This window comes from Peromyscus maniculatus, chromosome 3 (assembly GCF_049852395.1).
Source record: "Peromyscus maniculatus bairdii isolate BWxNUB_F1_BW_parent chromosome 3, HU_Pman_BW_mat_3.1, whole genome shotgun sequence".
In the NCBI taxonomy this organism is placed as follows: domain Eukaryota; kingdom Metazoa; phylum Chordata; class Mammalia; order Rodentia; family Cricetidae; genus Peromyscus; species Peromyscus maniculatus.
The window spans coordinates 140650344-140663765 of record NC_134854.1 but is presented as its reverse complement, the minus strand read 5'-3'; the positions used below and the strand labels follow the sequence as shown (position 1 = coordinate 140663765).

General features: G+C 44.9%; 1 protein-coding gene across 2 annotated transcripts in view; it reads left to right on the top strand.

Moving 5' to 3' along the window:
• The window catches only part of Bms1 (BMS1 ribosome biogenesis factor), a 40125-nt gene extending 37869 nt beyond the window's left edge, over positions 1-2256 (top strand). For both annotated transcript variants that reach the window (XM_042273932.2, XM_076567704.1), the window contains exons 22-23: positions 1204-1365; positions 1799-2256. In XM_042273932.2, the coding sequence (XP_042129866.2) occupies positions 1204-1365; positions 1799-2023 (387 nt within the window). In that variant the 3' untranslated portion in view covers positions 2024-2256. The remainder of the gene's footprint in view (positions 1-1203; positions 1366-1798) is intronic.
• Positions 2257-13422: the final 11166 nt, after the last annotated feature.

Below are 13422 nucleotides of genomic sequence, written 5' to 3'. Positions count from 1 at the left end.
GTACTAAACACCAAACTGTATTTCTGCTAGGCAGCATGTAATAGGACTGTCTTTTTTAAAATTCATCTAGCTACTCTGTGTACATTAGGGAAAGATTTATTTCTGCTGTTTTGTTAATTGCTTTTTAATCCCCCCCCCTTTCTTTTTTTTAAATCCATGTTTCTTTTTCTGGGTATCTGGAATGTTCTAAAGTCAGACAGGTATAGCGTGGGCTACAGTTGCACATGTGCCCAGTTTCAGTGTAGAGTCTGCAGTGTGTTCTGAAGTTATCAACAAGGTCCATTATCTACTTAACTCATTGCTATGACCATGTACCTGGTAAGAAAGAGCGTAGGGAGGGAGGGCTTGCTCACATTTTAGGAAGAGATGGTCCATCGTGCTGAGGAAGGCATGGTGGCAAGACCAAGAAGAGGCTTGTCACATTGCATCCACAGTCAGGAAGCAGAGTGTATAGAATGTGGGTCCAGGCCATAGACCCTCCAGACCTGTCTCCAGGGACCCACCTCCAGTGAGGCACTACCTCCTTTTTGGAGAAGGTTTATCTGAGTTCTTTAAATCTGAAAGTTTGAGTTCTTTAACCAAGATAATGGGTGATGTCTTTAGAGAAATAGAAACCCAGCAGAGATGCTCTCTGTACTTTTCTCCAGTGGCTTGGCTCCTGCAGAACTCTGTTTTATAGTAATCACTGGAGTGGTTAAATATCCAAGTCAAAATATTTAATTTGAACACAGAATTATGTGCTGATTAATTCTTACTCTGCCATCCTTCAGTCAGAATCAGAGTTAAGCTTACAGCTAGGGAAAAGAGGTTGACGGTCACAATGAGAAGCTAGACCATCCTTGTTATGCTAGAAGAGAACCACCCTAGAGTCTCAAAGATAAAACCCAGGTTCTCTCCTGAGCTACGTTGAATCTCTTCTCTGTTCTGTTTAAGACCCATAGCTCCACTCTGTTCAAGCAGGCCCAGTTGAATTTTCAGAAGACTATAAATGTCATGTGTGCACAGTTTTGTCTAGCTGTGTAGATGCCCACTGAGGCTGTCCACATTGGATGGGGGATTGAATCCTGATTTCTGGTAGTCAGCAGATGCTGGTGTGACTGAGTTTGTAGAAAAGTCAATCCATGAGAAGATCTTATATAATGGTTTTAAGTACATGTAAGTTATACTTTAAACATAGTCTCTGTTTTATTTTTTCCTTTTCAGCCAATCCTGAGACAAAAGAAACATTTTAATTCACTGCACATTCCAAAAGCCTTGCAGAAAGCTCTGCCATTTAAGAACAAGCCCAAGATCCAAGCAAAGGCAGGCAGAGTACCAAAGGACAGGCAGAGACCGGCTGTCATACGGGAACCTCATGAGAGGAAGGTACTGTCTGAGAGTGACTTATTTCTCATTGCGTTTAGATACGGAAACAGTGCTTCCAGCAGCACACTTGCCATGTCTGCTGTATTCTGAGTTCATCGGGAGCACAAGGGCCAGACTGATGCAGAGGCTACTTGACATCCTTGGTTACTCATAGTCCACCTATATTTGGATAGGGAGTAAGGGACCCCTATCTGGTGAACCACTCAGCTAGTTGTATTTGGTTCCATATAGTGATAAATGTGGGTCTTTGTCATAAGGGTAAACTGCATACATACCTACATCCCCATGCAAGTTGTGATGAATTTTCACTCAATTAATTTCCACTTGGGATTGAATCTCATTTGATAGCAGCAGTCAGTGTAGTGAGGTCCTGACTACGTAGGTGACGGGCAGGCTCCGGCTGGCTTGTGCTCACCACTTCTTGTCTTGTCAGGTCCTGGCTCTGCTCGATGCTCTGAGCACAATACACAGTCAGAAAATGAAAAAGGCCAAAGAGCAGAGACACCTGCACAACAAGGAGCATGTGAAGATGAAGCAGAAGGAGGAAGAGGAGAAGCTGAGGCGGCAGAAGGACCTGAGGAAGAAGCTCTTCCGGATCCAGGGTCAGAAGCAGAAACGAAGTCAGAAGTCCAGTCTGAGAGGAGCCGAGGAGAGCTGAAGTGTCTCCAGAACGGAGGGGCTGTCCTCTAGAACTGCAGCCATGGTGCTTCGGTGCTTGTGACAAGTCAGGGTGAGAGCCCGAGGAGACTGTGCCTTGAGGAGGACTGTAGAACCTGCTGGAGGGATGTGTGCTGTGAGACAGGTCACAGCAGGGTCTGTGAATTAGCTCATTGCTTCTCCCTGTCTCAGTTTATTTTGTGCTATAAAAGTATTAAAGTATTTTCCCATTAATTTTGGCCTAGTGATTTATTTGGGGGTGAATACATGACGGTTTGCTTATAAATAACTGCTTACTCGACTATGTTCATGAGATTCCTAGGGAGGAAAACGATTAACTCAAGCTTTTGGATTTTGTATGAAGGGTGCATTGTTTAGCAATCTTTTTTTGATTTTTTTTTTTTTTTTTTTTATCTCTTTCATCGCTGTTCCTAGTGGGTATTTCATGTCCTATTTTATGGGTTAACACAATAGCTAGATAAAGTAAGTGCTTTTCGTTTTGTTTTTGGTGTTTTTGAGACACCGTCTCTCTATGTAGCTCTGGTTGTCCTGGAACTTACCATGTAGACCAAGCCATCCTTGAACTCACACAGATCTACCGCCTGCCTCTGCATCCTGAGAGTTGGGACTAAAGGTAGGCACCACCATGCTTGGCCTAAAGTAAATACTTTTAAAAAGCTTTAAGCCAGGGAACTGTGGTCCTGGCTTAGATGATCCTCATGCATTATACTTGACTTTGTTTTGTTTTTAAATAAACTTATTTATGTTACATCCCTGCTGCAGTTTCCCCTCCCTCCTCTCCTCCCAGTCCCTCCCCCCCCCCCCCCATCACCCCTCTGTTCCTTACCCCCTGATCCACTTCTCTGTTTTTGTTTAGGAAAGGGCAGGCCTCCCATGGATGTCAGCAAAGCATAGCATATCAAATTGCAGTAAGACCAAGCACCTCTCCATGTATTAAGGCTGGGCAAGGCAATCCAGTATGAGGAGTAAGGTCCCAAAAGCCAGTAAGAGTCAGAGACATTGTTAGGAGACCCACAAGAAGACCAAACTACACAACTGTAACATATATGCAGAGTGTCTAGGTCAGTCCCAGGCAGGCTCTCTGATTGTCGTTCAGTCTCTGTGAGCTCCTATGAGCCCAGGCTAGTTGATTCTGTGAGTTTTCTTATGGTGTCCTTGACCCCTCTGGCTCCTACACTCCTTTCTCCTCTTCTGCAGGATTCCCTGAGCTCTGCCTGATGTTTGGTTGTAAGTCTGCATCTGTTTCTATCAGTTGCTGAATGACACTTCTCTGATGACAGTTGGGCTAGGCACCGGTCTGGTCACAGGAGATGGCCAGTTCAGGATATGTATCCACTATTGCTAGGAGTCTAAGCTGGGGTCATTCTTGTAGATTCCTGGGTGATTGCCTTGTGCCAGGTTTTTACCTGACCCTAAGATGCCACTCCCTTTCCAGTAGTCCCTCAGTACTATCCACCTCCATAATCCAACAATCCCCCCATCCCCCCCACCCCTGCAACCTGATTACTCATGTTTCTATCCCCACCTGTCCTCAGTCCACTCATGAAATCGCTTCTATTTCCCCTTCCTAGGGAGATCTGGGTATCCCCCCATGAACTCTCCTCTTTGTTACCTAGTCTCTCTGGGCCTGTGAGTTGTAGCATAGTTATCCTTTAGTTTACAGCTAATATCCACTTACAAGTGAGTACATATCATATTTGTCTTTCTGGGTCGGGGTTACCTCACTCAGGATGATCTTTTTCTAGTTCCATCTATTTGCCTTTAAATTTCCTGGTCAGCTGAGTAATACTCTGTTGTGTAAATGTACTACATTTCCTTTATCCATTCCTTGGTTGAGGGACTTCTAGGTTGTTTTCAGGTTCTGGCTCTTACAAATAAAGCTGCTATGAACATAGTTGAGCAAGTGTCCTTGTGGTATGATTGAGCATCCTTTGGGTATATGCCCAAGAGTGGTATAGCTGGGTTTTGTGGTAGGTTGATTCCCAGTTTTCTGAGAAACTGCCACACTAACTTCCAAAGTGACTGTACAAGTTGGCACTCCCACCAGCAATGGAGGAGGGTTCCCCTTGTCCAACATGAGCTGTTGCTTGTGTTTTTGATCTTAGTCATTCTAACAGGTATAAGATGGAATCTCAGAGTCATTTTGATTTTCATTTCCCTGGTGGCTAAGGATGTTGACTATCTCCTTAAGTGTTTCTTGGCCATTTGAGATTCTTTTATTGAGAATTCTCTGTTTAGATATGTACCCCATTTTTTAATTGGATTATTTGGTTTGTTGACATCTAGTTTCTTGAGTTCTTTACATATTTTGGAAGTCAGCCCTCTGTCAGATGTGGGTTGATGAAGGTCTTTTCCCATTCTGTAGGCTGCTGTTTTGTCCTATTGAGGTATCCTTTGCCTTACGGAAACTTCAATTTCAATGAGGTCCCATTTATTAATTGTCAATCTTAGTGCCTATGCTATTGGTGTCCTATTTAGGAAATTGTCTCCTGTGCCAATGTGTTCAAGATTATTTCCCATTTTCTCTTCTATCAGGTTCAGTGTATCTGGATTTATGTTGAAGTCTTTGATCCACTTGGACTTGAGTTTTGTGCAGGGTGATAGATATGGATTTATTTGCATTCTTCTACATGCAGACATCCAGTTATGCCAGCACCATTTATTGAAGATGCTTTCTTTTTTCCATTGTATAATTTTGGCTTCTTTGTGAAAATCAGGTGTTCGCCGGTGGTGGTGGTGGTGGTGGTGGTGGTGGTGGTGGTGGTGGTGGTGGTGGTGGTGGTGCTGGTGGTGGTGCTGGTGGTGGTGGTGGTACACGCCTTTAATCCCAGCACTGGGAGGCAGAGCCAGACGGATCTCTGTGAGTTCAAGGCCAGCTTGGGCTACAGAGTGAGTTCCAGGAAAAGTGCAAAGCTACACAGAGAAAGCCTGTCTCGAAAAAAAAACAAAAAAAAGAAAAAGAGAGAGAGAGAGAGAAGAAAAGAAAAAAAGGAAGGAAGGAAGGAAGGAAGGAAGGAAGGAAGGAAGGAAGGAAGGAAGGAAGGAAGGAAGGAAGGAAGGAAGGAAAGGAAGGAAGGAAGGAAAGGAAGGAAGGAAGAAAGAAAAAATCAGGTGTGTTCATGGGGTGTGGATTTATGTCTGGATCTTTGATTTGATTCCATTGATCCACCCATCTGTTTTTATGCCATGCGGTTTTTAGTACTATAGCTTTGTAGTCAAGTTTGAAATCAGGAATGGTGATACCTCTGGAAGTTCTTTTTTATACAGGATTGTTTAGCTATTCTGGGTTTTTTGTTTTTCCATATGAAGTTGAGTATTGATTGTTCTTTCAAGATCTGTCAAGAATTCTGTTGGGATTTAATGGGGATTGTAATTGAATCTGTAGATTGCTTTTGGTAAGATTGCCATTTTTACTATATTATTCCTACCAATCCATGAACATGGGAGATCCTTCCATCTTCTGATATCTTCAGTTTCTTTCTTCAAGGACTTGAAGTACTTGTCATTCTTTCACTTATTTGGTTAGAGTTACACCAAGATATTTTTATATTATTTGAGGCCATTGTAAAAGGGTGTTGATTATTGTACTATTTTGTTGATTTAGAAAAAAGTCAAGAAAATTTAGAAAAAAGAGAACCAATTTATTTCATTGATTCTTTATATTGTTCTGTTTCTTTATTGATTTCAGCCCTCAGTTGATATTTCCTGCAGTCTACTCCTCTTAGGTGTGTCTGCTTCTGTTTGTTGTAGAGCTTTCAGGTGTGCTGTTAAGTTGCTAGTATGAGATCTCTCCAAATTCTTAATGAAGGCACTTAGCGCTGTGAACTTTCCTCTTAACACCACTTTCACTGTGTCTCATAAGTCTGAGTATGTTGTGCATTCATTTTCATTGAATTCTGGGATGTCTTTTAACTTTATTTCTTTCTTGACCCAGTGGTAACACAGTAGAGAGTTGTTCAGTGTCCACGAGTTTGTAGGCTTTTTGTAATTTCTGTTGTTGAAATCCAGCTTTATTTCACAGTGATCTGATAAGATACTGGGGGCTATTTCAATTTTTTTTTTTTTATATCTGTTGAGACTTGCTTTGTGGCCAAGTATATGATAATTTTAGAGAAGGTTCCATGCAATGCTGAGAAGGTATATTATTTTGTGTTTGGGTGAAATGTTCTGTAGATATCTATTAAGTCCATTTGAGTCATAACATCTATTAGTTCCATTATTTCTCTGTTTGGTTTCTGTCTGGATGACTTGTCCAGTGGTGAGAGTGGGGTTTTAAAGTCTCCCACTACGAGAGTGTGAAGTTTGATGTGTGATTTAAGCTTTATTAATGTTTCTTTTACAAATGTGGGTGCCCTTACATTTGGGGCATTGATGTTCAGAATTGAGACATCATCTCAGTAGATTTTTCCTTTGATGAATATGAAATGTCCTTCTCCATCTCTTTCGATGAATTTTGGTTAGAAGTCTATTTTGTTAGCTATTAAAATGGCTCCACCAGCTTGTTTCTTAGGTCCATTTGATTGGAAATCTTTTCGCAACCCTTTACTCTGAGGTAATATCTGTCTTGGATGTTAAGGTGTTGTTTCTTGTATGCAGCAGAAGGATGGATCCTGTTATTATATTCATTCTGTTAGCCTGTTTCTTTTTATTGGTGAATTAAGTCCATCAATATTGATAATTGTTGTTAATTAATTAACATTAATTAATGTTAATAATTGCTAATAATAGTTAATTCCTGTTTTTTTGTTGATGGGTGTGTGTGTGTGTGTGTCCTTTCTTTGGGCTTTGCTGATGTGAGATTATCTATTGCCTGTGTTTTTGTGTGTGTAGTTAACTTCCTAGGGTTGGAGTTTTCCTTCCAGTACCTTCTGTAGGACTGGGTTTGTGGGTAGATATTGTTTAAATTTGATTTTGTCATAAAATATCTTGTTGTTGTAATAGGTCTGCTTTTATATGTTCCTTGGCCTTTCCCCCTTGACACTTTTAATATTTTCTTTGTTCTGTATGTTTAGTGTTTTGATTATTATGTGGTGGGGGGATTTTCTTTTCTGATTGAATCTGTGGTGTTCTGTAAGCTTCTTGTACCTTTATAGGCATGTCCTTCTTTAGGTTGGGAAACTTTTCTTCTATGATTTTGTCAATATATTCTCTGAGTTTCTTCTATTTCTGTTATTCTTATGTTTGGTCTTTTCATAGTGTTCCAGATTTCCTGGGTATTTTATGTTAGGAATTTTTCAGATTTAACATTTTCTTTAACTGATGAATCTGTTAGCCTGTGTCTTTTTATTGGTGAATTAAGTCCATCCACATTGATAATTGTTGTTAATTAATTATCTATCATGTTCAGTTCTCTCTTTATCTTTTGTATTCTGTTGGTGATGCTTGCATCTGTAGTTCCTGTTCATATACCCAGATTTTTCCATTTCCAGGATGCCCTGTTTGTGTTTTCTTTAATTGCTTCTATTTCCATTTTCAGGTCTTGAACAGTTTCCTTTATCTGTTTGTTTTTTCTAGGTTTTATTTTAGGGATTTACTGATTTCTTCCAACTTTTTGCTTGTCTTTTCCTCAATTTCTCTTTTTTAATTTTTTTCCTTTTATTTTATTTTACAATATTTTCCTCAATTTCTTTATGGGATTTGTTTATATCCTCCTTAAGGACCTCAGTCATCTTCATAAAGTAATTTTTAAGGTCCTTTTCTTGTGCTTCAGCTGTGTTGGATTGTTCAGGTCTTGCTGTTACAGGATAGCTGGGCTCTGGTGATGCCGTATTGCCTTTTCTGTTATTGATTGTGTTCTTACACTGGCCTTTAGGCATTGGATTTGAGATGATTATAGGTCTGTGTATTGATTCCTGCATCTGTCTTTGTTAGATGGGTGTTTTGTTCCTGGGTTTCTCTTTCCTCTCTGGTCTTCTGGACTAAATGGCCAAGGGTTCTGGTGACCAGTGTGTCTTCAGGTCCAGTAGGGTGTCCCCTCTGGGGTTTTGGGGGAGTAGGAGTCCCTAGATCCAGCCTGGCCTCTGGTAAAGCCAAAGTCTTCTTCTAAAGTTGTAGACCAGGAAATGGAGCCTAGGAGGGGGGAGGGGATGTGCAGACTGGGGTCCCTGGATCTGGTCTGGTCTCTGGAGTACCTAGGACCAGCCTGGCCTCCAGTAAAGCTGAAGTCTTCTTATGAAGTTGTAGACCTGTGGTCCCTAGATCCAACCTTCTTTTGAAGTTGTAGACCAAGATATGGAGCCAGGGGTGATGGAGCCGGGGGTGTGTGCAGTCTAGGGTTGTTGGACAGGCTTTAAAGGGGTTTTGTGGAGCAGTATTAGGAAGGTTGAGAACACTGCTAGAGTGGACTGGCAGGCTTGCTACAGGCTGTGAGCAATTGGCCTAGTCTGGAGACTATGAAACTCTAAAACTCTGAATGGGTAAGTACTTACTTTTTCCTTTTGTCCTATGTCTCCAAGAAGGGATGAAGCTGTGAGAATCTTCTAAATAGGACTCATGGACCACAGAGGCTGGTATCTATCCTAACACTTTTGAGGGCCTCTGGATAAAAACTTCTTCTTGAGCCGGGCGTGGTGGCGCACGCCTTTAATCCCAGCACTCGGGAGGCAGAGCCAGGCGGATCTCTGTGAGTTCGAGGCCAGCCTGGGCTACCAAGTGAGCTCCAGGAAAGGCGCAAAGCTACACAGAGAAACCCTGTCTCAAAAAAAAAAAAAAACAAAAAAAAAACAAAAACAAAACAAAAAAAAAAAAAACTTCTTCTCTTCTAGAGCAGTTAAGATGTCAGTGTCCAGTATGCTAATAGGTTGGGAACTGACATAGTAAGCCCATAAAAATTGTAAAATTAATATTCCCAAGATGCCCATAGGAAGCTAGGAACTGAGCTAACTTTGCCCCAGAACCAGTCTAAGCTTACCTACCATCTCCCAGGGGCGTTTTGACAGCTGCTCCTCCCTCTGTAGCCCTGGCATCTCTCTTGCTCTGCGCTACTTTAGATTCACCCCTTCTTGGGAGTTTCATGCCCTGGCACCGGCTCCTGTGTCTCTTTGTCCTCTGGGGCACCCATGCCATTTCCTAACTATTTACATCTGCTTGCTGAAACATCACAGGACTGGAAGGCTGACCAGTTGTGGTTGGGTACCTTCTGAGGCTTTGCTGCTGTGACCAGGCTACTGGGAGCAGAGCTGGTGACTGTTCCCTTGAGTTGCCTTTTCAGGGCCTGGAGCTGGCCCAGGGCCCTTCTTCACACAGGACATGCAGGGCAGCCGACGTTAGGCATGCACACAGAGGATCCTCTGTTTTCCCATCTGTATGATAAGCTGAACCAGGGGTAAGCTGTGGCTCTGATGTCTGCCTTTGTGACTGGAAGCAGCCTCAGTTCCCTGTGTGAACTGCTGTACCTCCACAGGGGGTGCGTAGGAAGGAAAGAGTGAAGTGTGTACAGCTGCATGCAAGCACCTGAATGTTGTGCATCTGAATGCACTCAGGGAGGCTGCATTGTATGTGTACAGCTGTAGACACAAGTCACGTGCGGTTAGATCACACTCCGAGGACTTTCTTTCCCTCTAGAGCCTAGGGGATTAAGGGATGAGCATGAGTCCCCTTCCCTGCATCTCCATGTGAGGTTGTCAGGTCAGAGAGGCTGCAAAGCTGCCTTGTGGTGCAGTCTCAGGAACCCCCATCAGGGCCTCTTCAGTGGGAGTTACGGCAGCGGCCACGAGGTGGCGCCATAGGCAAGGGCTGCAAGGGGAAGGCCAGCCTGATTTGGGGGCGGGTGGGGGTGGGGTGGGGACTTCCGAACTCAGACTTCAAACTCATGCCCCCTCAGACTGAAGGCTGATGGTTGCGGCCAGCCCAGGTAGGCTGACCCATGCGTACAATGAGCACTGACCACAAGAACAATTGCTAGTCAGAGCGCTTACAATTATTTAGTGCTTATATTCCCAGGGCTGATGGCATAACGTGAGTGTGCTCATTTCATCTGGAACTTTGCATGTTTGCTTTCTTGTTTGCTGCTGTTTAAGAAAGAAAAAAGTATCATTTAAAACGTCCAGTGTTGAGCTAAAAGTACAAAAGCATTTAATTTTGCCAGTCAGTAGCTATGTGACTTTGGACATCTTTGAGTCGATTATAGATATTCTTTTATATTAAATCAATCTTTAGCATAAATGTGGATGGGTATGCATGGGTATAATGTGCACCTACGCCTGTGGGAATGCGTGTGTGTGTGTGTGTGTGTGTGTGTGTGTGTGTATCTGCACAGGTGTGTATCGGAGTGTGAGTGTCCTGATTCGTTTTATGTCACAAGCTAGTATGTCACAAGCTAGAGTCCTTTGGGAAGAGGGATGCTCAACTGAGAAAATGCCCCCATAAGATCTGTCTGCAGACAAGATTATAGTGCATTTTCTTGATTAACAGTTGATACGGGTTGGCCCAGCTTGCTGGGGGCGGTGTTGCCCCTGAATGTGGACCTGTGTGGCTTAAAAAAGCAGGCGGAGAAAGCCATGAGGAGAAAGCCAGTGAGCTGTGTCCCTCCACGGCTTCTGCTTCGGCTCCTGCTTCCAGGTTCCTGCCCTGCTCGAGGTCCTGCCCGGCTTCTGTGGTGGACTGATGTGGAAGTATGAGTGAAATTACCCTTTCCTCCCCCGGTTGCTCTTGGTCACGGTGTCTCATCACAGCTGTAGAACTCTCGTAAGGTGTGTGCTTGCCACATGTGTAGGTTAATGCTAGGAGAGAGGGAGGCTTGAGAGATGTGAGGAAACGCACTGGAGTTGGTAGAAAACGTTTGTCAAGGAGAGAAGCCTCCTAGATGCAGCCTGAGGGTTGTGTTTGGGGGTGTAAGGCTGGGGAGAGGGGGCTTCATCCCATGCTTTGGATGGGGAGGGAGAGGGAAACACAGCTGAGATGGAGAGAGTGGACAGAGGAACCAGAGGCACAGAGAAGGCTTAGGCCCGGAGAGGGCAGCTGGGTGTCTGGGTGCAGGTCCTTCCTTCGGGAAGAGGCCACTGTAGGACTGAGCCCTGGAAGGAGGCAGGATGAACCATCAGACACACGACCATGTTCTGGTCCAGGACGTCCCTAAGACAGGAAACACTGGTGTTCAACAACCGGTGCTGGACTAGCTACTGTGCTGCCCTCAAGAGACCTGAAGTCACTCCTGTGCTGTGCCTTACAATAAGCCCCAGGAAGATTAAAATTTTAAGCAAGATAAATAAATACATAAATAAATAATGAAGATCGCAGCTCAGTGGTACAGCACTTGCTTGGCATATGTCAGGCTCTGGATTCAATTCTCAGCACATTTTAAAAAAAGATTTATCTATTTATTATGTATACAGTATTCTGCCTGAATATATGCCTGCAGGCCAGAAGAGGGCACCAGATCTCATTATAGACAGTTGTGAGCCACCATGTGGTTGCTGGGAATTGAACTCAGGACCTCTGTAAGAGCAGGCAGTGCTCTTAAGCCCTGAGCCACCTCTCCGGCCCCTCAGCACATTTTCTAAGGTGGGTAATTTGAGCCGATCACAGGAAGCAGGGGTAAGGAGGTGGACACGGAAGGGTGAACTGCTGGCCCAGGGTCTCAGGACTCAGTAGAATGGGCTTGGGGAGGGCCCCCTAATCCCTGTCCCAGGGAGGCTGAGGTGAGTTCCTGGGCAGGAAAGGGGAATGCTTAGGTGAAGCAGTGACTGGAACCCTGCCCTGGACACAAAGGGCCACCCAACACAGTGGTTTGGGGAAGGCAAATATGCCCAGACCTTCAAGGCGACAAGGAGCTGCTGGCCAGTGAAGGATTCCAGGAGTCTCCAGAGGCAGGAAAACCCAGTGTAGCAGGCCATGAACTAGCAAAGCTGGGGGCCAGCTCAGGCCCAGCTGAGGGAGTCTATTGGGGGCCCCCAGCAAGCTGACCTCATGAGCATTTGAGGGCAACCAGTCTGCTGTGTCTGCACCCGTCCCTGTATTCGTACCGTCACTGTGTGGGGGAATGAATATACACGGGTTCCTGGGGACTCTCAGGGAAAAAGTGCTCTTAGAGAAGAAACGTAGAAGCATTGGCACAGGCTATACCTTGGGCTTCTCCGCTGCTCTTTTGTGGCTTGGGTTTGTAGGAGCTGTTTTTCAAGTATTCTGGGACGCAGAGGGAAAAGGGAGATGGGAGGTTCCCTTCTGTGCTGAGAGAGTCCAGGCATCCCCTGTCATCCCCTGCAGCTTTTCTTGTACCAGGCAAGGTATGATTGACATGCTCTTTATTTTGAGCCTCAACACATCCCTCTGTTTCACAGCTGAAGAAACCGAGCCAAAGAGAGGCAAAGGGAACCTCAGGGATCCCACAGCCTTCATTCTGGTGGGTGGAGGCACAGGTGGCCTCGGACTAAGACAGGGGTCTAGCCCAGTGGTTCTCAGCCTTCCCAGTGCTGCACCCCTTTAATACAGTTCCTCATGCTGTGGTGACCCCCAGCCATAAGATTATTTTGTTGCTACTTCATAAGTGCAGTTTCGCTACTGTTACGAATCGTAATGTAAATTTGCAGGATCTCTGATAGTCAACCCTATGGGGGTTGTAACCCACAGGTTGAGAACAGCTGTGCTAGAAGATGCTCTTCCTAGACAGGGTGAGTATGGCTGGGCAGGAGCTACTGTGGGCCAGTCTCAGATCCCGCCCTCTGCAGCCCCATGGCTTTTCAAGGCACCCCCCTCCCCGATCTGTACAGGAGGGCCTATGACGTGGTCACTGGGACCTGGCTTACCACGTGTCTCCATGTCCCCTCCGGGCTATCACACCAGCACTGCCTCCTGGCTTGGCCCCCCCACCCCACCCCCCTTCAGCCCAGGTGAGGCAGTAAGACTTCTGCCTCCCCACCTTGGGTCCCAGGACAGATCCTCCTGCTTCATCTGGTCCTGGTGGCCCTGGCCCCTGCCATGTGTGAGCAGCAGCCTTTCCAGAAGCCGCCTTCTCCGGGGGGATTTGATTAGGTCCTGGTGGTGTGACCTTGTTAATGCAATCAGGAAGTTTTCTCAAGACTTCAGCTGCCTTGCTGGCAGCCTGGCCGGCTCCCAGGGCGTGCACGCTTCTCCACGCTCACAGCTTTTCTCTGGACAGGAAGGGCCCAGCGCCTCCAGGGACCAGCTGGATACAAGATGGGAAGAGCCCAGGCTGCCTCCACCAGCCCTGCTTGGCTGTCCACCTCTCCTCTTTGGCTCCGATTTTATTTGGAAAGATTGAGTTTCACCCGTTGAGAAAAACAAAAAACAAAAACAAAAACAAAAATTGAACATCAAGAATACTTTGGAGAATTCTCCAGAAAGTGGTCATTTTCTATTAAGGTTAGGTCCTTAATGGAACATTTTAAGAGAAGAAATTTGGGGAATGTCCAGAAATTCTCT